Source organism: Eulemur rufifrons, chromosome 2, assembly GCF_041146395.1.
Source record: "Eulemur rufifrons isolate Redbay chromosome 2, OSU_ERuf_1, whole genome shotgun sequence".
Classification (NCBI taxonomy): domain Eukaryota; kingdom Metazoa; phylum Chordata; class Mammalia; order Primates; family Lemuridae; genus Eulemur; species Eulemur rufifrons.
In genome coordinates this window covers 114,152,779-114,175,916 of record NC_090984.1, presented here as the reverse complement: position 1 = coordinate 114,175,916, position 23,138 = coordinate 114,152,779, and the positions used below count along the sequence as shown (strand labels likewise).

At 47.2% G+C, this 23,138-nt stretch overlaps 1 protein-coding gene across 2 annotated transcripts in view; it reads left to right on the top strand.

Moving 5' to 3' along the window:
- The window catches only part of TTC7B (tetratricopeptide repeat domain 7B), a 247,340-nt gene that overhangs the window by 186,458 nt on the left and 37,744 nt on the right, over window positions 1-23,138 (top strand). The window contains exons 18-20 of one of the 2 annotated variants that reach the window (XM_069465218.1): window positions 1,108-1,278; window positions 3,606-3,656; window positions 12,225-12,365. In XM_069465218.1, the coding sequence (XP_069321319.1) occupies window positions 1,108-1,278; window positions 3,606-3,656; window positions 12,225-12,365 (363 nt within the window). The remainder of the gene's footprint in view (window positions 1-1,107; window positions 1,279-3,605; window positions 3,657-12,224; window positions 12,366-23,138) is intronic. The other variant, XM_069465219.1, reaches the window with a different exon arrangement.

Sequence of the window (23,138 nt, the reverse complement as noted above, 5' to 3'; positions counted from 1 at the left end):
TTTTGGAAGTGGTTGATTAACTGGAATATGGTTTCCCACCTCTGAAATTGTCCACATGCAGATCTGTGCAGTAACATTAGGAGGAACCCACGTCTATAAGCTTTGGACTCACCAAATCCACTGCAGCTGACAGAGTGAAATTTTGTTTTATTAAGTGGATGTGTCAAACTGAAAAAGCCCTCCTTACAGAACATGATTTCCCCTCTGATATCACCTCTGGTCATGTAAAAGGTCCCAGCCAGTGAGAAAGAGGAATCCATTGGAGCGGCAGTCCTCACTGTGAAGCTGAGTCATTGTCTTTTCTTGGGAATAAGTTGGTAGTTCCTTAAATAGAGGATGAAAAAAAAATTTTTTTTTCTGCCTTTTGCCTTCAAAACAGGATGTGGGATAAGGGGATTTATCTTTAATAATTGGTACGATATTACCAGATACCTATCCAAAGCAAAATCATTCTTTTAACTTGAAAGTTTGATCCGTTTGGTTTGGGCACATTTCTAATTGCAGCTGTGGTGAGCTCCCCACTGCCACGTGTTGCTCCAGCTGTAAGGCACGAAGGCAGCAGCACCAGCTTCCTTTTCCAAGTGCCCGGCCAGGGCACCCAACCATACACCACCTCAGAAAGTGGTCTCCATGGTCACAATGCTGAGACTGTGACATCTCGGTGCACCTCAGTACACCGCACCTTGGAAAATCGTAGTTCTCAAGTAAGCTGTATGTAAGTGCTTCCCATAAAAAACAAATCTCTGAAAATCAAGTCCTAACCCATTCCAATAGAAAAGTAAATAGTTTCCCCTAGAACGTTCTGAGTATTGCAGACTAAAGATGTATTACTTTTAGTGGCTCACACTGCTGAATCTGTGCCCAGGTAAATCTTATTTTTATTCCATGGTGTTGTTGCAGACCAATTAAATAACCAGTGGAAAAACAAATTTGTTTTCTTCGAAAAGCACTTGTATTCTACTGTCAGTAGAGGAATGATTGTGTATTACATGACCTCATTTTCTTTGCAGCTTATGTGAGTATATTAAAAGCTAGTGTGGTTTTTTTCTTTGTGTTTCTAAATTTTTTTTGCCTTTATCCTTTTTTTTTTCTCTTTCACTTTTTTAGTGTCAGATTCCTCCTCCTCCTCCTCTTCTCTTTCAAGAACCGAATCTCCTCTCCACCTGTTTGTATCTTCTCATCTTCATTCTCATCCCAAACCCGATACCTTTGTGTGGCCCCCTGCAGCTCATTCATTCAGTGACCCGGGTCCCCACCACCGCCCGGAACCCTCTCTCTGTAAACATGGTTTTTCCTTTCTTGTTAGACCTGCTTCACTTGCCTGTTTTACTTTCTGATAATCTTCCTAACTGATAAGCTGGATAGGAAACTCCATCAAACTTGTCAGAGAGAAAATCTTGGTAATTTGGAAATCTGAAAGCTATTTGGGGCAGGAGGAAACCTGGGATTGCAGACATTGATGCCCAAGTTCCAACCTCCTCTTTGAAAAGTAAAGGAAACCTGTTCTGAGCAGAACAAATGGAAGCTTTTCTAGAATATTGCTTCTAGTTCTTTGGTCCTTCTGTGCTTTCCTGGAGTTGATATAAATGCATAAAAATTAATGCTATTAAAGAAAAGGCAAACTGTGGCATTTTGCAAATAATAATCTAATTCTAAAAACTTATGGTTTTCAATTTAGAAATTAATTCAACCAGCATATAGTAATCAAGGCTGTATTCTAAAGGTAATGGCCACGGGCCCTTTACATATGTGCTTCTCAAACTTTACTGGGCATTAAAATCCCAGGGAGAGCTTTTTAAACGGTTACTCCCCTGGTCCCCACCCCCCAGAGTTGATGATTCAGTGGGCCTGAGGTGGGGTCCAGGAATCTGGATTTGTAAACTGCCCCCTTATGATTCCAATGCCAGTAGGTTATAGACCCCATTTTGAGAAATGGTGCTATAAACCGTTTTCCATTTGCAACAAAGAAAAATGTAGGGTTTATGTTATGAAACTGCAGAGAAACTGAACAGTATTTTAGTCTAATCTTGTTTTTAAATAATACAGAAATTTTTAAAATCTACTTTAGGGAGTTCCAGGACCTGCCGATTAACAACAACAACATAAAAGATCCTTGTATTATAATAAAACACTGGTTGGTAAAGTCCTTAAATGGGACCTAAATATGGATCTCACCAGGACAGTCCATCCTTGTGTTCTCTCACTCATTTATTTAATGTTCACTTTATCGCCAGCACTGCCAGAAAATTTAATCTCTATATCCATGATTTATAAGGGCTCATCTTTGTTCCAAATGCTCAGTTACATGCTGAACAAAAGCTCATGAGGGGAACTGCCGCCAGCAAGAACTACTTTCTCTAATGTGCTCATCTTCGGGATGGCTAACCCACGCAGTCAACTCACACACACACACAAAGCCGGGGCGGAAATGAGGTTACCATTTAAAATAAACCATTCAAACCAAGAAGCACTGTGACCTTACTTATCTGCATAGTAAGTGTTCTGAACTTTAATGGCAATCCCAGTTTTATGAAATGGAACATGAAGCTAATGTTTATAAACTGTTTATGTTGTTTTTAATGCACTTCTTAAAATAGACATTTTCTCTTAATGCAATGCCTTGAGGCAATTGCCAGCTTCGGTTTTTCCAGAAAAAATTGTTTTTTACAGTGACTTTTGCTGCGTTTATTATCTTAAAATGGGATCTTACTGTTCTAGAATAACATTATATGTTCCCAGTGGCCCGTCCACTGTTGTTTGCACAACAAACCTACCTGCCGGTGTTTATTGCATTGCATCCTGGGAGCCCTGTGTTCCTTTGAAGACTGAAGTCCGGACTCTTCCAGTGGGGCTCTTTATATCAGATTAATTAGTAAATTGTTGGGGCGATGAGCCTCCACTGGGCTTTCCACTGAGTATAGTAAGTCCCAAGCAGTGCTCAACTGTTTATTCTCTGTGAAGCTTTCCATCCTCAGGGTGTGCCTCGCCAGTAACCAGGTGTTTTAACTAAGACTGAAGCTCTGAGAATCCCACCCCCACAAAGATACATTTCGAGAGAGGGAAAACATACTGCTAAGTGTAGAATTTCTTGATTAAAACTGTAACTAACTTAAATCCCACCTCTTGCTGTTAGGACAAGCAGATAGCCAAGGCCTGAAGTTTTATGAATTTCTCCCTCCAACCCTTTGACTTCATAGGAATGAAAACTCGCCCAACCCTACAAACTGTTGGAATCATGATGAGGGTTAATGTGTGGAAAGACCTGAAACCTGCTCGTTTGATTATTTTTCCCTTCCCTTTGGAATTTCCTGCTTTGGAAACAAAATGCATTACATGGACTGGTCGGCTTTCATGTGCTCAGTGAACATTTAAATGGATAGGGGAATGCCCGGTTGGCCTTTCTTTGATTTTGAAAAAAAAAAAAAAAAAAAAATCATTGTTAGTGGAAAAAATGTGTATCACTCTTGAATGGAAATCTGATGGCAGACAGCCAGACTTAACAGTTGGAAGGTTATTAGAACCCTGTTCGCTTTTTTAGCCTTAGTTTTGATTTTCAAATGTTTTGTTTCTTGGTTTTAATTTTTGGTTTGATTTGTTGTTCCAAGGCAACTCTCCAGAAGTATACTTTCATGGTTTTCCTTCCCTTTTTTCAGTTAGTAAGTAGTTTACCAATCTATTCACCCTCTGAGGGTCTCCAGAGTCACACTTCCCCCCACCATGGAATGTGCACTGTGTTGTCGAGTGTTGGGAATGTTGAGATGATGGACGTCAAGCTGCCGCCCGCTCGCCCACTCTGCCACCTGGAGCCCGTCCCCCGAGATTCTCATGCATCCAGTGCAGCTTGGGTTTATGTACTGAGGAGGCAGTATTGACCTGAGGAGGACTACAAAAGAAGGCATTGCAGGGAAAATGCCCGAGGCAGGGTGTGCGTGGATAGATGAGAGCAGCCCTGGTACTGACCGGAGGCGTGAGACCCCCGGCCCCCCTAAGGTGGGTCACCTGTACATTGGAGGGAACCAGCTGCATCCTGAAATTCCTTTCCAGTGCAACCTTTATTGCTGCATAGAAAAGCAATTTTAATGGTTAATTTTCCTAAAATAAGCCAAACAGACGTCACAAAATTTAAAGCTATCCCTACCTAAATTTAAAGGAGACTAAGCAATTCCCTTCTTTAGGTGGTGTTCTTTTAAGTCATTAGTAAATTACCACATTTTCCAAATGATGTTTTTTAGACCACTGATTATCTTTGGTCAAATATATTTGGGCAATAATCTATCTCCTGCCTAGAGATTTACAGTTTACATTAGCACATTAAAGGTTCTGAGAAATCCTGCAATTTAAAAAATTCAAGACTTTCTTGGCTTTGTTTGACTCAGTGTTCCAAAGCTAATTTAGTCATTTTTTTCACCCTGTGAAATCAGTGTTTCATGAATTGCATTTTGGGAAATGCTGGTATTGTGTATGGTGATCCAGCACATTTGAATTATCTGAGGTGTTAGCTTATGGCAAATAACCCCCTTTCCCACAGGGAGTTGATTTCCCCTCTGAAACTCAGCTCAGCCTAGACTTGCCTTTATTTCTGGCTTGAAAACAGTCCATAATAGAAAAGAGGCATGTTTTGGTATTGTTATCACATTAGGTGCTTCATAAAAAAGATTTCACTGCCAGTTTCCTTTCAATACCAAGGGCCAGTTCTGCAGAGGAACCCGGCAACTCTTTTAATCTCTCTGCACCTTAGTTTTCCTTATCTGTAAAAATGTAAATTTAATGATTATTCTGTTTACACATGCCTTTATGATTTGGCATTAATTGATCCCGATTTTAACGCCCGTTGCCTTTCTCCCTGAGTTGCAGCCTGAGCGGCCGTGGCTCCCAAAGGCTTGCCGGCATCGCAAGAGCGGAAGGCGGCTGCCTGGGATTCAGATAAGCCATTCAGGACTCTGTCCACACTGCCCGTCACTCCTGAGACCGGGGACCCCAGGGAGCCCCCTGCGCAAGTGCCCTAGCAGTTGTCTTTTTAGTGAAAAATGTGTGTTGTTGTTTTATTCTCCCATCCAAGAACATGCTACAGTCAAGATTGCTGTCTTGGGTTCTTGGCTCAGTTTTTCCTTTCACTAATTCTGATGAAATCGCTGCTCTCTTTAGCAGTAAGTCACCAGGAGAAGGGACAAAACAGATTAATGAAAGAATACATCTCTAAAATAAGAAAGCTTGAGAAATGAACTCAAGAGAGTAGTGGGGCAGTTTCCCCTTTCCATTATGGCTAGCATTTTATTATTGACATTGCTTTTCCTAACTTTCAAGAATGTATGTCATGATCAGGAAGTGATTAGTCAGGTGGCATATTTCATTCTCTGTTCCTGCTTAATAGAATAAAGTAGATTTAAAAAAAAAAAAACTGTATGTGAAAACATCACTCTGTGATGACCCCACCATTTTTGAGGGGTGGCAGTTTTAAAAATTCAGTCCTGATATATAACCTTTTCTTGTTATTTTAATTGAACTAAAATTAATTTCATATAATTCCCATTAATTAGTTCCGTGGTGTCTTTCTTTAAACATGACTGAACGGAATTATAGGAGATCGACAAGTCAGCCATAAATGGCACTCAGAAGTGTCCAGAGTTAGAACATCATCCAAACCTGGGAGGCTTTCCCCATAACGCTGCCTTCAAAGACAAACACTTAGAGGCTCAGAGAGCAGCCGCTCCCCCCAGGCAGAAGGGCACTTCAGTCCAGAAACAGCCTCATGAATATGCAGCGGGGAGGGTTTAGGTGGAGATGGAAGCTTCTGCCCACTGTAGTCCTCCAGAAGGTACTGTCTCTAGCCCAGAGCCACCGGCGGCGGCTCACTCTGACAGCTGGCATCTTCCTGCATGCTTGCGAGCGGCTTCCCTCCACGCTTTCCGTGTGACCACCTGGCCCTGCCAACACCCGCCAGCAGCATGCTGTGCCGGCCCCCGCATGCCCACTGGTGACGACATACCCCAGTCTCTCCTGCCTTAGTGGGATCCTTCCCTAAAGCTTTCCCTGGAAAGAGCTTTCCCCCTTCAGGAGAAGACACATCCTGTCCGGTTTAAACTGTGCTCGATCATCTGTTAAAGATCAGTTGGAAATTGTGATCTCGTCTTGGGGCTGAGGGTTTAGCTGTCCTAATCTATTTCTCATTCAGTGAAAGAGGGAAGCACCTACTAGAATGGTGACCAAGGTGACTTATCAGAGGAACCCACAGCAGGAGACAGCATGGTCAGTGGAATTGGCAGGACACTAGCAGTTGCCCATAGAGCTGCTGAGCCCTGCCCCCGCTGCACGTGGGAGACCCACGACCAAGAGGGGAGGTGGCAGCTCTCAGGGAAGTGGCAAATGTGCAAGGGAGACCTGTGACAGCAGTGTGAGCAGCCCCCCACCCCAAGTCGCCTCCTCAGAAAAGCAGGTCCACCCTACAGCAAAGATGGAATTGTCGTAACTCCCAGGCTGGGGGGCAGGGGGAGAATGGAGAGGTACCAAAATTGTTTATGCTAAAAAGTACAGAGAAAATACGCCTCATTTGAGAGCTGAAGTGAGAGTGGAGTCTCATGTCTCTTCCTCCGCCTTGGGAAATAAGAGAGTTATCACCAGCTCCTCAGCCTCCTCCCCTTCTTCGGTCCCGAGAACATTCTGGTTGTTTGAGCACAGGTGGCAGGTGTGGAGACAGAAGGTCACTGGGCTGCCAGCAGTCTGCAGTGTTGGACTGATTTATTTCCAAGTCCTACCTTGAGAAACAAATTCTTTTCCTGTTAAAAATGAATTTTTTAAAGCGAAGCTCACTGACAGAATGCTTAGTCATTCAGATCGCTGTTTAGTATTCGGACGGAGTCTCTAAGAAATGAAACTGCTGCTTTTTTCTTATATTTTAATTGTTTTGGGGCACAACTTCTAAGAAGTGGAAGCTGAATAGACTGTATTGACAGATAATACAGAATCATTTCAGGACTGAGGGAAAATAAGTGCAGAGATTCATTAGCGGGAGGCTTCTGCATGCCTCTCCCTGGAGTGGCTCCGCTACTTGCCAGAAAAATGTGGGGAGGACAGGTGTCTGCTGCTGCGGCGTCAGGCAGAACGAATGTGGGTGACAAGCAGAGATGGGACTTGGGGCACGGCCACGTGCTCCGTCATTCTCCCATGTTTATGCACATGAGGCAGCTGAGTTAATTCTCCAGGGCTGGGGACCAGAGAGCTGCCCAGAATCCCGACAGCCTCCCGTGAGATGCTGAGGTCTCTCTTTCGGTAGAGGATTTTTCTGGCACATGATGTACCTTAGCTGTCCATTGCGCCTGGGGCTGGGATGCTCACCAGGTCACTAGGTGGGCGGGGTTCCGTCTGAGATCGAGTTCATCTTCTACATGCTGTGAAGACATGAGGGGAGAGGGAAGGAGGGGTCCTTCAGACTGGAGCCACTTAATGCCACCGTAATAGTCAAAAGTGTAGCTCGAATATCATATGCCATTTATACAGGGTTATCAAGCATAACTAAGCCACTTACTTTATTGTGCCTGTTGCTTAGCAAAATTATTGGCTCTGGGATCCCTTTGAATGATGAACTTTGAATAGTGAAATAGAGCTCGTGTGATTGCCACAGTCTAGGTCTATATGAAATCGACCATAGATGTGTCATGTGCACTGGAAAAGGATTGTTGGAAAGGCTTCAGCTGCAAAGGCAATTTGAGCTAGCCGTTCCCAGTGTCCTACTTGTAGCAGGGTTTCTCAACAGTCTTCAACATGTGATAGGAGTGTGGATCAGGAAACTGCGGGAGGGGTCCAGAGCTTGGACTCACAGTGCCCTAAGGTCAGTGGCCTTGGCCCCTGGTCCCCTGGCCCATGGAGAAAAGCCTTTCCACTGCAGTTCCTGGTTCTGCTACTGCCTCCCCACTCCCCATCCCCACACCCAGTGGTCCGGGGGAGCCCGAAAGGAAACCCTGCATGTGGAAATCAGAGGGTTCTTTAAGTGACACAGCCTTTGTATCAGGTGTCTCAGGTAACATTTGCTCTTGAGGGTCTAAGTGGGAGGGCAGAGAAAGCCATGGGCTTGAGGAAGTTCCAATCGCCTGGGCTCCAGGACGTCCTGTGCCTCTGGACCATTCAGGCAATTAGGCCACAGACCCTGGGCTAGATTTTAGAGCGAGCTCTCACCTGCCTATGTCAGCTCTCGGTTCAGGGGGTTTTGCAGTGGCTCTGCAGAGCCACTGTGTCCTGTGAACGAGGGGAAGAGGTGCACGATCTCCTTGGTGCAGCACAGCAGCTGCCGTGCGGTGTGTGGCCCTCAGGGTTCCGGGGTGGGGGCTCTTCTCAATCAGTGTGATGCATACGAGGTGCACAGCAGCCCGGCAGTTTCCCTAGCTTACCTGTTGAACCTGATTATTTGGAAACTTACTTCTCCAGAGTCTTGTTTTACATTGGAAATATGTCCTGTATTCTTCCCTCTGATTCCTTTTTCAAGCCGCAATTTGTCCATTTCTACCTTAATAGTGCTCTTCATCCTCATGTACAATGCAGGAGCACTGTTTTAAAGAAAAGAGTTCTTTAAAAATATGTTGGTTAGAAACCAGTGTTTCTAGTTATTTATTTACCAACATAAATCAAAATCCAGTATCTATGTTGGCAATTACCATTTTAGTTCTCTGAAACAGTAAGATATGGTTGTTTTGATTTGTTTTTTTAATCGACTATATCCATTCTGATTCAAATTAAGTTTATCTCCCCACCCCAGGCAAATACTAATTCAATGGAAGACTTGTATTTATTGTGTTATTGCCAGGAATGGTGGATGCTAACTATTATATAATTGTCCTATTCTTGTTAGTCATCTGCTATTACTAATAAATATCTGAAAGCCCTCATATCCATCCCTCATCTGCCCTTGTGAAATGTAACAAGGAATTGACTAGCAAGAAAAAAATTATTCCTGATAACCTGTTATTCTTCTCTTTATTTTAATGGATTATTTACATTGGGGTGGGGGAGTCACTAAGTGATGTCCAGTGTTTAATTCTAACTATGTGCCACTGTCATTTTTAGTCCAAATTGTCAGAACTGATGACAGCTACACTGAAAAGCCTTTTGAGACAGTGAAAAGTCTAGCCTTTGAGCCATTACTAGGGAAGAAGAGTAGAGCACACAGACATGTATCCAAAAGAGGGGACCAGCCTTTTGCAAATTTCAGTCATCGACATATCTGTTGACAGTACTCATTCATTCACTCCACAAGCGTTTCCCTAATGCCTAGTATGGGCCTGGCATGATTAGCCCCTGAAGACACCTAAATGGAGAACACAATTCCTGTCTTCTGGAACCACACAGTCTAGTAAGGGAGACAGTTATATCAACTGTAAAACGTGTGGTCTCTACAGTGATAGTGACACCCATATGGGAGCACCGAGGACCCCAGGGTCTCACTTCCTGCCTGGAGAAGCGGAAGGCTCCCAGCAGCCTTCCTGTAGGATGTGGCATTGGAGCTGGATTGCGAGGCTAAATTTGGAGTCAGACCAGTGTTTGAGCCCTGGTTTTGCCACCTACGGACTGTATGACTTTAGGTAATTACATAACCTCATTAAATCTCAATTTCGTCATCTAAACAATGCAGATAACATTGTTACCTGCCTCACAGAACTGTTCAAAGATTAAATAATATATGTAAAGTGCCAGTCACCGTGCCTGAAACATGGTATGTTCTCTGAAACTGATAACTACCCCTGTCATCATCATCATCATCATCTGACAGACCTTATTCATAGTAAAATGTATTATTATGCTAAGAATTCATTAATTTAGTTGTATATAGATATCACAAGAAGAAGAAATTTTGGCAGTAGTTTTGATTAGTTCATGCACCAAACAAACAAAACAGTTCATCCTAAAAGCAAAATTAACCCCTCTAAAAGTCACAAGTCCTTATAGCAAAGGATTTATAGAACCTAGTAGAAAATTCATAGAATTTTTCTATAGCTGTAATTTATTACTGTTATTTTTAAATGAATTAAGTGACTATTTTAAACATGGCTCAGTTTTAATTTCTAATGCAAATATCTATGTAATAGCCCATAAAAACAATCTCTTTAGGGTCTTCAGTAGTTTTTTAGAATCTGAAGGGATTCTGAGACCAAAGCGTTTGAGAACCGCTGTTCTAGAGAATAAGATCCTCCTGGAACTTCTGTTTCCCGGATGGCCACTGAGCTACAGGGAAGCAAGAGAGAGCTCAAGCTGGCTGGCCCGTGTACAGACTTCTCATTACCAAATGTCAGTAACATCTACTTCCTGTCCCTCTGGGTGAGTGCTTCTCAGCCTTTGCTGCATGTTGGATCACACGGGGTGATTAACAAATAGGTGCCTGCCCCCAGCCCAGTGTTAGTGATTCAGTTGGTCTGGAGTGTAGCTATGACATCACGATTGTTTAAACCCCAAGTGAGTGTGATGTGAAGTCAAGGTTGAGAACCACTGTTCAAGGTGGTCTATGAGAAGGTCAGCCCAGTGGGCAATGGCAGAATATAGCAACAACGACCTCTAGACTACTCGTTTCCGTAACTGATCACTGCTACTACAGACCTCAGGAAAACTACATCAAGTCCTTGTTATCAAAATTAAAATATTATTTCCATAAAAAGGTTAAAAACAAAGTAAGACCAAAAATTTCTACAGCAGTTTAATCATTTTGCTATTTAGATTTTTTAAAAATAATGGTTAGACATACTTTGTCTAAACCAGGGTAGATTCTTAGCCAAACTGTACAGGTTCCCCTGAGTCATAGTGCCGTCAATTAGAATCTTTTAACTCAACCTCAAGTTCCTCGTGCAGCAGCTTTTAGCCCTTTGCTGGAGGCTGTTTTGCTCGTGTTCATCCTCGCGAGAGCTGTCTGTCTGTGGGTCATCCACGAAAGGTGGATTCCCACTCTGGTTTCCATCCACCAAACCCCCGCCAAAGACTTGAGTGTATTAGAGGAATCCACGTTACCGTTACACTGAAACAGTCAAAACATACTATGGATGGCCTGTCTGTGACTGCTGATAGTCTTAAAATGAAGACACGGTGGTGCATTCCAAAGACCAACTAAAATTATTTTTACGCTCACAGAAGCGTTTTGTATTATCTAGAATACAACTAACTCGATTTCTTTTGTAGTCAGCATTTATCTTTATATATCATCATATTTTGAACTTCAAGATGAGTTGATAGTTACCGCTAACAATGTTGGAATGTTTACCTCCATACCAAACTTTCTGACAAATTATAAATTAAGAATGTTGCAGGTGAATATAAATATTAATAGTTTTACATATGAAATAACAGAATCCTGCTCTCAATTCTGAAACTATACCTCCAAATGCTGGGAAGAGGTGGGGACCAGCCCCTGTGTGAGGAGGTAGTTTCTGGTCATCAGGACCTCTGCGATGTCAGCGTGGAGAGAAATGAGTTTTGCATTTGACTCGCACGCTACACCTCACCCTTGACTAACGAACGTGCGCTCTCCTTAGCGTTTCAGGAGAGTGGGTTTTACCGAATAGTGAGGCTGGTGCATATTCTGTGCCGCAGGCGTCTTTGCTGTAACCTATCCTCCACTAGTCTAGCATGAGCCTTAAGAATAGACATTTGCTTATACACTGGGCAAAAGTGTGCTTTTTCTACAGTTTTTAAGTCATGTCCTAGAATGTGGTTTAGATGCAGGGGTGTTGCCCACCTTTCAAGGGCCAGGCTTACGCTAGTGAAATGGGGAGTTGCTGGGTTTGTCTTGAGAACGGTCAACACGTCTATTCCAAATACTACCCAGGAGGCAAATATGATTCCTCCCCCTCCCCACCATACAGCTTCTAGGTTTGGGCCCTTATGGGGGTGCTTTGTAATGTCCCTCTGTAACACTTCCTTTATGCCATTGTTTAACACTTGTATCGTGGCTGTGTATCTCGCTGTTCCCCCCCTCTCGCCCCCAACACTCACACTGTGCTAGACGGAGGAGCACTTAGCATAGCATGTGCTCTGTGTGTTGACTAAAAGAGTAGCTAAAGCAAAAGGATGGCAACTGAGGTTCCAGGCCATAGTGATTGTCCACATTTCTTTATGGGCAATAAATCTTGGAACACCGAGGGTTGAGGGTGTGTGTATGTTCCGCACGTGTGTCTGTGTGGGCGGGGGGGCGGTTGGTGGGCTGGCTGGGTCTGCCCTTTCACCCCTGATCCAGTCTTCTCAAACCCTCGCAGGCTCCGTCCACGCCACGTCAGTAGCAGCCTCCAGAGTGGAGCAGGCACTGTCGGAAGTGGCCTCGTCTCTGCAGAGCAGCGCCCCCAAGCAGGGCCCGCTGCACCCCTGGATGACCCTGGCACAGATCTGGCTCCATGCAGGTACCACTCTGCCCCTTCCCGCAGCCCGCAGGACACAGCAGGCAGGTGCTTGCCTGTCAGCCCCCGGCCCTCATCAGGAGAAATCAAAGCTTTCGTAGTCACGTACCACAATGCTACTACTTCTTTATAGGAACCATGAGTTACTCTGTATCTCCCCATCCCTCCCCTGCCGCAGTACCCTGGCACAGAGCATGCATCCAGGAAAGATTTTCTGAGTGGGACTCTTAAGGACTCCTGGGGAGTTTGCCGTGTGGGCTGCAGGATTTGTGCTGCAGAGGGGCCAGGGAGCTACGCCCCAGACTATCTGTGGGTGGCTTGGGTGGCGTCCCAGCGGTACTGCTTACCAGCTTGGTAGACTTGAGTTAAAGTCTTTAACTGTCAGCCTCGCCTTCCTCATCTGTACGATAGGGTTAAGAGTAGCGCCTGTCTCCTGGCACATCCTGTCAGTGAAGTCTTGGAGTCCCTGGGAGAGGGGACAGGGGGTATTGTTGTCTTTATCAAAGCCAGGGGAGGGGCAGTGTGTTTGGCACCCCTCCCCAGCCCCCCCAGTGGCTCTCCTGGGGATCTCTAGAGAGCGAGACAGGTAGCAGCAGCCTCTGACCTGGCGATCAGCCCATCCCCGGCTTCACCGGGCAGTCCGCTGGCTCAGTGATGCTTCCGCATAGCTGGAAGCCCACGAATAAATCCAGTGCACAGGCATTTTAGAGTGAGAAAGCCATGATACAGTGCTCCCAAGCAAATGGTGGCTGTTGATTTGCTTACATATTTATATTTATATTTCTACATAAAAGGTAACTTCCCTTCCTCAAGTTTTATCATGTCATCTGCACGACCCTAACCGGGCCTTCTCAGGCTTGACTCTAAGGTCCATGGCGGAAGCCCAAATTGGGCTGAGAAGAGTGCTTATTATCTCCCAGTTGTCCTTCTGTTTACTCCTTTTCTGCCAAGGCTAATTGTATGGTGTTCCACCCTGTTTGACACCGTTGGCGGACCTTCGCATCTGGAAGCGTGGTTGGGTTTACCTGGCTTTGGCATACGATGGAGCCCAGCTCAGTCAGCCTTTTCTGTGTTGGCATCTTTAATTGGGCCGTAACAACTACCGTAAATTAACAAATTATATTCTTCTAAGCAGAAGCACAAACGACGGGTGATTCACGAATGCGCGATTGTTCCTCCCCACTGCAGACACCGGCAATGTTCAGCCTCTCTCCCAGAGAGGCCCCAGATATGCTGGCTGTGAGGGCCAGGGAGCAGCAGTCGTGCCTCCTCCGTGGTACCCTTAGGGAGAGGTCTCGTCCCCAGCAGAGGGCTCTGACGCCTGTCCGGTTCAGTCACCCTCATGAATGGTGACCGCAGAGAACAGAAAGGGAAGGAGTGCGGTTTAGTGTCTGGGCCAGGTGAGCCTGGCTGGACTTGCAGGGCCGGTGTGGGGGCAGAGCTGCCTGTCAAAATGGGCTTGAATTTGAGTCTTTGAAGGGCCAAAGTCGAAAACCCTGGAAAGGCTGAAGCCATCCCTCCAGGCTGGGACGAGCTGCCAGACCTGACAGGCAGTGCCTCTCTTGCTTGTTTCTCAGCACACTTAATGGCCTGAGAGTCACCAGAAGGGCTTTGCCAGGTGTCCTGCTGCCCCCCCCCCCCATTACCCAGGGACTTTGCCCCTCTTTGCGTGGCCTGCCACGACTCTTGGCAGGGAGATTTTGCAGCTGCTTATTAGAACATTGAAGAACTTGATGGCTCAGATTCAGCTTGGAGGAGCTCTCCTTGAATTTTTATACAACCCCATAAGATCCATTTTTTATCGCCACGGCCCAAGTGACGGAGTCAAGTTCTCATCGCTAGTTAATGGACATGGCTTTAGTGCTCTACAGGGTGGAACTGAACTGTGGAAAGCAAATGCCATGCTTGCCTGGCGCTTAGGCGCAGAAGGTGCTTATCTGCATACGGTAAGCATCGTGTGTCATATGGATGAATGGATTTGATTAGAGTCATTTCAGAATTTGTGCCATATTGACTCTTAAAGCAATGACTTTGAGTCAAGATTTAGAATCAAATCATATATTCACGTAGTCTTTAAAGAGGCAGATTCAGAAGAAAACAGAGAGCTTCCACTGAACTGTCATGTTTTACCTTGTGTGATATGAGCTCCACTGCTCTGAGAAGCAAAATAAAGGTGACCCACGTTTTTGAAAATTCATGGAAACCAAGTAACATCTACTTCTGTGTCTATCATCAGCTCCAGCAATACTGTGATTCCATCCATTTTGCAAGCGTTAGAAGAGATTAGTTAGATCAGAGCCTAACGCTCAAGGCCATGGTGTTTCCATGGCGTTTGTGGGTCTCCTCTCTACTGGTTGTTTTTCCTGATGAACTGAGTGTAGAGGGACCTCATGATGGGAGCCCGTGGTGGAGGTGGCTCATTTGAGGCTTGCAGGAAAGGTCACTCAGAGATGACCTCTGATTTCCAGCCTATTGTTAATATATCAGAGGGTCTCTGGGCCACTTGGATGTACAGATCGTGAGTAGGAAACCTCAGCCTCCAGCTGCCTTGTGAAGGGACAGGCCAACAGCCTAGCTGGGAACACAGACCCAGGAAACCAGGGATGTTTGACCATAGAGGTCCCCCACTTCCTGTGTAGTGGCACCCCATCTTCTCCTGCCTGGGTACCCCTGACCCCAGTGCTTCAGGACACCTGGTGGCCAATTCAGCGTAGACCATACACGTTTTGTTCCTTGATTTGTTTGGACCTGTGTCACAATTTTATTTAAGTTATTTCAGATAAATAACATGTACATGGTACACAGTTGAAAAGGTAGCAAGGCCTAACGTTAAAAGGCTCCCTCCTGTCCCTGAGCCTCAGTCACCCTCCCGACAGGCAGCCACTGTTCCCAGTGCCATGCTCCCTCCAGAGATCACACACACACTGCACTTTGTCCCCGTCACCCTCTTACTGTGCCATCAGAGATGTGTGCTTATCAGCACATGCAAGGCCGACTCGCGCTTTGAAACAGCTGCACGGTGGAAACCATCGGATGGTTACACCATCATTTCACCAGTACTGTTAGTCAACACTTAGATTATTCTAGCATTGCCATTGCAGATACTGCTTCGGTAAATCCGTACATGCAGTTGGCCCTCCATGGTCTCAGGTTCTGCATCATGAATTTAATCAGCCGCGGATCAAAAATATTTGGAAAAAATGTGTGTGCTGAACATGTACGGTCTTTTTTGTCCTGTCATTACTCCCTAAACAATACAGTGTAACGACTACTTACACGGCACTGACATTGCATTAGGTGTCGTCAGTGGTCTAGAGGTGATTTGAAGCATGCAGGATTGTGTAGGTTATATGCAAACACTGCCGTTTTATACCAGGGACTGGAGCATCCATGGGCTTTGGTATCTATGGAAGGTCCTGGAACCAGTTCCTCGCGGATGCTGAGGGACGACTATATATTGTTCTGTATCTGTAAGATCAACTCCAAAAAGTAGAACTGATGGATCAAAGGGTTTGTACTCTTCAATTTTGATAAGTTTTGTCACAGTGCCTTCTTCAGAATTGTGCCGATGTGCATTGCAGTCAACAATGCGTAAACGTCCACTTTCTCACATCCCTGCCCACACGGGGAATTCTCAGAATGCTTCATCTTTGCCAACCTGACAAGTGGAAAATGGCATTTCAATTTTCTGTCCATAGCTTTTGCCCATTTATCTTCCCATTTATCTTCATAGATACTGAGCTTTCCTTTTTTATTTGTAAGCATTTATTGTGTGTTAAAGAAGTCTGCCATGTGTCTGAGACAGGCACTACAAATATATTCTTCCATCTTTATTTTGGGTTTTTTGTTTGTTTGTGGGTTTTTTTGCCAAACAGTTTTTTAAAAAAATACATTTATCAACACTTTGGGAGGCCAAGGCGGGAAGATCACTTGAGCCCAGAGGTTTGAGACCAGCCTGGCCAACATAGTGAGAACTCATCACTACAAAGATTTTTTTAAAAATCAGCTGGGCGTCTTGGTGCGCACTTGTAGTCCCAGCTACTTGGGAGGCTGAGGCGGGAGAATCCCTTCAGCAGAGGAGTCCAAGGTTGCAGGGAGCTATAGCGTGGGCAATAGAGCAAGGTCTTGTCTCTAAAAAAAAGAAAGAAAAATAAATTTATCAGTCTTTTCTGATGGCATCTGTGCTTCCCATGATACTTAGGAGGCAACTACTTGGTCTCTTTTCCTGAAAGTTCCAAGTATCTTCCAGTGCCATTTGTATACACTGTCTTGTAAAGAAGGTAGGAGGGAAGTTGTTTCCTCCGTTTTGCCGCAGGGGATCCCAAGCTGGATGGAAGTGAGCTCCTTTGCAGTCGACCGGGGCAGAAGTCAGGGGACCTCAGTGAGGGCATGTGACGACACCTCAAGACGTGGCTCCTTGGGAACCACTCCACTGCTGCCTCAGGATGCAGACCACTGTTAGCCATTGGACAGTCCCACGTGCACAGTAACTCAGAATTGAAGCAGGGCCTTTCCCAAGCCAAGCAGCTTCTTGGTGCCCATCTTTCAATTTCCACATTGGGATGGCAGCTAAAAATGACTTTGCGGTAGGTGGTTAATTTCTGCTTGTTACTTACTAATAATTATAGCTTTCACTTTGGCACCTCTCACAGTTGAAACCAGTGGCTATTCTTAGATGTGCAAGATCAGATTTTCTGATTTCTGCTGGGAATTTAAAGCTGTGATACTCTTACAAATTCCTTGGCCTTGCCCAGCCTGTCCCCTTTGCCCTTCCCCCTCCCAGACTCCTCCCAGGCATCAGAGGTTGTGTCAGCAGGATTGAGGGGTAATCCATGGCATGCCCACCATGGTGAGATGAAGACAGCTACCAGGTAGGTGGTTTGTGTCACTGCACAGTGCCCACGGGAGGGGACATGAAGTCCTGGGGTGTTAGGCCTGCCCAGCTTACATTTATCAAGCACTGTGCATGTGTCAGACGCTATTCCGAGGACTTTTTATGTCTTTTTTTTTTTTTTTTTTTTGAGACAGAGTCTCACTCTGTTGCCCGGGCTAGAGTGAGTGCCGTGGCGTCAGCCTAGCTCACAGCAACCTCAAACTCCTGGGCTTAAGCGATCCTACTGCCTCAGCCTCCCGAGTAGCTGGGACTACAGGCATGTGCCACCATGCCCGGCTAATTTTTTCTATATATATATTTTAGTTGTCCATATAATTTCTTTCTATTTTTAGTAGAGACGGGGTCTCACTCTTGCTCAGGCTGGTCTCGAACTCCTGACCTCGAGCGATCCACCCGCCTCGGCCTCCCAGAGTGCTAGGATTACAGGCGTGAGCCACCGCGCCCGGCCGACTTTTTATGTCTTAACTTGTTTGGTCCTCATGATAACCTTATGAGCAATGCATAGTCTTATTCACCCCATTTTGCAAATGGAGAAACTGAGACAACACCTGTCAAGTCACTCACCTAAGGTTACATGGCTAACAAGTTAGGAAGCCAGAATTCAAACCCAACCCGTGTGGCTCTAGAATCCTAGCTCCAACCTATGGTAGGCACTCGGTTGTCAACACAGTATCTTCGAGCATCTCTTTATGTGCCACAATTGGAGCCAGGGAGGAGCAGCACCCTGTGACCCCTGTAACACAGGGCCTTTCCCAGCCAGGGGAGCCAGAGTAGGACCGTGTGCATTGAGCAGAGACCTCAAGAGTGACTGGCAGTAGGTCAGGACGATGGGGGAGGCATAGGACAGCATGAGCTGGGACAGCCAGGGCAGCATGAGCTCTGAGCATTAGAGGTATGATGGGTCCCTGGGGCGGGAAGCCTGGCGGCTGAGGGGGGACAGAAGGGCCAGGGTCAGGCCATGCCATTTCCCTGTTTCCATGTTAAGACCTTTTAACTTCATCCTAAAAGCATTAAAAAGCTACTAAAGGACTATATAGCAGGAGCATGAAAGGATCAGATTGAGGTTTTTATAAAAATCACTCCAGGTTGGGTTTGGTTATGTGCTCCTGTAGTCCCAGCTACTTGGGAGACTGGGGCGGGAGGACCGCTTAAGCCTGGGAATTCAAGTCCAGCCTGGGCAACACAGCGAGACCCCTCTCTTAAAAAAAAAAAATCACCCCAGCTAAATGTGGAGAATGGAATGGAAGGCAGCCGGAAGTGGACACCGAAAGAACAGAAAGTCAGGAGCATTGGTCTAAGGTCTCGGTGGAGGTGGAGAGAAGTGGATACCTGGGATGCAATTTCCAGGTATAACTGATGGGCCTGATGGTGGATTAGATGTGGAGGGTAAAAGAAAAGGAGGAACCCTGAGCTTGGGGACCCTGAGGCGAGAGCCGATGAGTTGGGGCCAGGAAGGAGGAGACGGTTTGAACCTGGAAGTGTCAGGCGCCTGAGGACATGCAAGTCAAGATGCCAAGCAGGCATCTGGATAGTCGAGTCTACATTTCAGATTTGGGCTGGAAACAAATTTGGGAGTTGGGGCTGAAAGCCAGCAGATGTGATGAGAGGACCTAAGAAGGGAATGTGGATGGAGACGGGAAAGGGCCAGCCCGAGACCCCAGCCCCTGCACGGTCAATCGTGGGAGGGAGGAAGAGCCACAGAAGCTGAGAGGGAGCGGTCAGCAGGGTGGAGAAGCAGGACAGATGGCACCATGGCAGCAGAGCGGCCTGCGCAGCGCAGCCGAGAACTTGGCTCTGCACTCGGACCAGCTACAATCCTGTCCCGCCATGCAGTAGCAGTGGGGTCTGGGGGAGTTATTCCCAATCCTGCTGAGCCTGTGTCCTGTGCAAAAGGAAGACAGTTAGGACAACCACACAAGGTAGCAAGCACTATTGATATGACTATGTTTAAGGAGGGTGTGGCTGGCGGGAAATGCTGCTGACAGGTTGAGTGCGGTGGAGGTAAAAGCATTTGTTGGATGTGGTGCGTGGGAGCTGTTGGCACCCATGATAAGGCTGGTCTCAGTGGAGTAGTGGGGACGGACCGCCGTCTGCCGTGGTTGCAGAGCAAGTGGCAAGTGAGGAAGTTGGGGCAGAGAGGGCGCCGAACACTTGCAAGCAGAATCCCTCCGCAGCAGAGATGAGGGGGAACCAGGAGGGGGGTGGGGCCAAGGAAGAGGGTTGAAGTGTGTTGAAGCATGTTGACTGCCAGTGGGCAAGAGCAAGTAAAGACTGAGTGTCTCCGTATCAGAGAGTGTGTGAACTCCTCGAGAAGCAGCAGTGGTGGAGTCCAGGGCACGGGCAGGGGTGGCCCTCACAACAGCAGATGGGACACAGAGTGGACGGGTAGAGGACACAGGTGGGCTTGTCACTTTGGCATCCAGAAGAGGCGCGAGGTCTGCTCTACTGGCTTCCTTCTTTCCTTTGAAGGATGAGTCAAGGTCAGCCAAGGGGAAAGAGAGGCCCTGGCGAAGGAGCCGGAGTCATGAGAGCAGCTGGGCCAAGGCCTGGAGGGGACATTGTGGAAGGCAGCATTGTGAAGTCAGCCGGGGTGAGGAGCTAGTCTTGCTGTCCCCAGCCCCTCGGGAAGGGATCCCTCCTGAAAAACTGACACAGCCAGATGCACACTCGGCAGTCAGTGGCAGTCGTGCAGCCCAGACCCCAACGAAGGCATTTGGCTGAGCCCTCGGTGAGCACAGGGCCTGGGCTGCACTCAACTTGGGGACTTCGGGGCCCCACTTGGGGCCTGTCCCAGAGAATCTCAGAGTAGGACAACACCTGAAAACAAAACCGCTGCCTCCATTCACTTCCCAGCCTTCCCCAAGGGCAGAATAAAGGGCAAATCGAGTAATAGCTGATAAGGATGAAGGCCACCCTAGGCCGTGATGGCTTAGAAGGGTGACAAGAAACCCACTGGGACACATGACCCGCTTCTTCTTTGGCCCCCATGCTGATTTTTATATGAAAGAGCAAATTCATGGCAACACAGAAGGTGGGCTCCAGGAGTACCTTCTTGCCAGCAGACACCCTGCGTTCACCCTGGTGGGACTGTCCCGCCCTCCACGGCATCTGTCTTTAGGGAAGCAGGGTTTGGGGTAAAGGCGATGGTTTGAGGGGTCAGGGAGCCTGCCGGTCCACCTCCCTACCCCCTGCTGGCTTGACCTTCGAGGTTGGGAGGCACCTGGCGCCGTGCATGTCTTTTCCTTCAGCCCTCTCTGCCAGACGCAGAGGAAATGGATGATCTGACAACATCCAAATTAGGTACAGTCTTGCAGCTGCCGCTAACATAGACTGCTCCTTTGAGTGAGTTTCCAACAGGTGACCCTCTGGGTAGACTAAGCCCCCGGAGGGAGCAGGCTTGGCTAGCCGCAGGTACCTTTGTGAGAAGGTACGTTTCTCAAGGCTGACATAGCCCTGCGCTGGGCACACAGCCCCCTGCAGTAGAGTCCAGGCTAGATTTCAGCCCCCCTCAGCCCAGCACCTGAGCACGTGCACAGTCAGGCAAGCACCTTGCAGCTGACACAAAGCAGAGGGTTGGCAAGCATTAGATGGATGGATGAACGGATGGATGGATGACTAAGGAAAGTGGACCTGTGTGGGGTTCTGGTTGCACACAGCACCAGGACCCCCCGCTGGGAACACCACTTCATCTTGAGAAAGAAACAGCACTTTTCAGATCACATCTTGAGTTTGGTTTCAGCAGGTGGTTTTGGAAAGCCCTCCATGTGCAAGGCAGAGTTAAGGGCACGGTGTAGGGCAAAGAAGAGCAGACTTGGCATGGCCCTGCAGTGGAGACAGCAGACACGCAGGTCACTGTAAGACAGGGCAGGCTGGGACCAGGGTTGTCCCAGAGCATTCACACAGGGCGGTGGAAGAGTGGGAGGGTGAGAGGTGCTTTCCCCAGGGCTTCCGGGGGTCTTGTGCAGAGTGAGGCTCTGCATTTGGGGCAGAGGGGCCCTTAGACCTGGCAGAGCATGACTGGATTGCACACAGGGAGCTAGGCGGTCAGAAAAGTAGCAGGGCCCTAATTTTGAATGCTAAGCAAAAACATTTGGGTTACGTTCATTCTGCAACAGGGACCATTGGAAGTTTGTACACAGGGGGAGATTTTGTCTCCAACATTTTTCATAGTAACTGGATGGCAAGAAAAACCAAAGGATTCCAAAGAAGACATTCAGAGCTTAGTCTGAGTTCTCAGAATGAGGTAGAAAGTGTCCGTGACCCTTAGCAGCACTTTCCCTTGGGTGTGAGGCTGTCAGCTGCCAGAGACCAGGACAGACTATCTGTCCATGTAACCTCTTAGAGAGTGACCTTCGGAGCCTGCCCTGCAGCTGGAGCACTGACCTCATGCTGAATTGTGGGGTTTTTTGTTGGTAGCCGATGGCTCTGAGTTCCCAGAGCCTGCTGCACTCTGCTGCTGTTCCTTTGGTACAAGTTCTTATAGCTCTTAATAAGCTCACAAGGCCTTTTATTTTTTTAAATTGAATTTAGCCCTTGGTGAAAGGGACAGGGAAATTTCATTTGCTGTTGCTTCTCTGGCCTGTAACTTTCTTCGCTGACCCATGCCACAGAAATGGTAGCTCTGACCCTCGTTCAGCGTTCATTAATCTGCAGACTTGCACCTACTAAGTGCTAGATCCTCTGCCAAGGGATGCAGAAATGATTGTGGCTAGAAGTCCTCTATAGTTTAGTGGGGAAAAAACAATACTGATTATATTTTGGAGTCTTTAGGTAACTGCAAATGATACTCCTTTCTTTACTCCCTGAGTTCCAAACCAGCTAAGACGAGGGAGGGAGATGGAGATCAAAGTCCCGGCTTCGTTGCCGGGAGGCTGGATGGGAGAATGTGGCTTGGCCCCTGGTCTCAAGTGGGCTCCCTAGAGCTTTACAGCTGAGTTCAAGTCACCCATCCCAAATTGCCAGCCTCCCTGTTGCAGGGACAGAGCCCGTGACAAGCCTGCAGGACAAGCAGGCAGAGAATGCAGGCATCCAAAGGCACTGGACAGAGAGCTCTAAGAGGCCAGGCAAGCGGGCTTGAGTCCTTCTCCCCAAAATCAGTGATCAGATGGAGCCAGGAGGACAGCTGGGGAGGGGCCGGGCACGTGGCTGTGGCAGATGGGCCCCTGATAGAAACGAGAAGCAGAGATTGGAGGGTCTCCTGGTAAAGACGGTGTGGTCAAGGTGATGACAGTGGTCATACAAAGTGCATGGAGCACAAGGGAGGGAGCTGCTGTGGGTTGGGGTAGAATTTGAGAAGCCGTCTTCAGGGGAGACATCACTCCTTGTTTGTGACGTGGACTCCCGGGCTTCTCAAGCAGGGGAAGTTCACAGTAAGTACCGTGTGGCTCCACTGTGTTCCAGGGGACCAGCTGCATGCCTAGGCAGACAAGGCCGCATTCCGGGTGATTTCAGGAATGTTGGGAAACCATAGGAATCCTTTTCTCTTCCTCTCCTAACCCCATCTCAGACTATCTGATTGATGTCTGAAATCCCACTACTAAAGCTTCATTCCTGGAGCCTGAGACACTGTGCCGCAGTAAAATATCATTTCCTCTCTAAGAGGTACTGTCTGTTCTAAGTCGTTGTGTTAAAGGGGCCATGGTGAAATGGAAAGGCTGAACCTGCGTCCTCCAACTATTCTGACACAGCGAAACAGAGCTGGGGCTTGAATGAGTCACTTTATCTCTTTGTATCGTAGTTCCCTCACTCTGTGGTCTCCCAGAGGGTGAGGCTTGACTAGGCATTATCCTCACCGCTTTCAGCTCGCTCTGGGCTCTGGGCTTCTGCCCTCTTGTTGATCCTTACCACGGCCCTGGGGGAGCTGTGGGCCAGGGGCAGGGTCC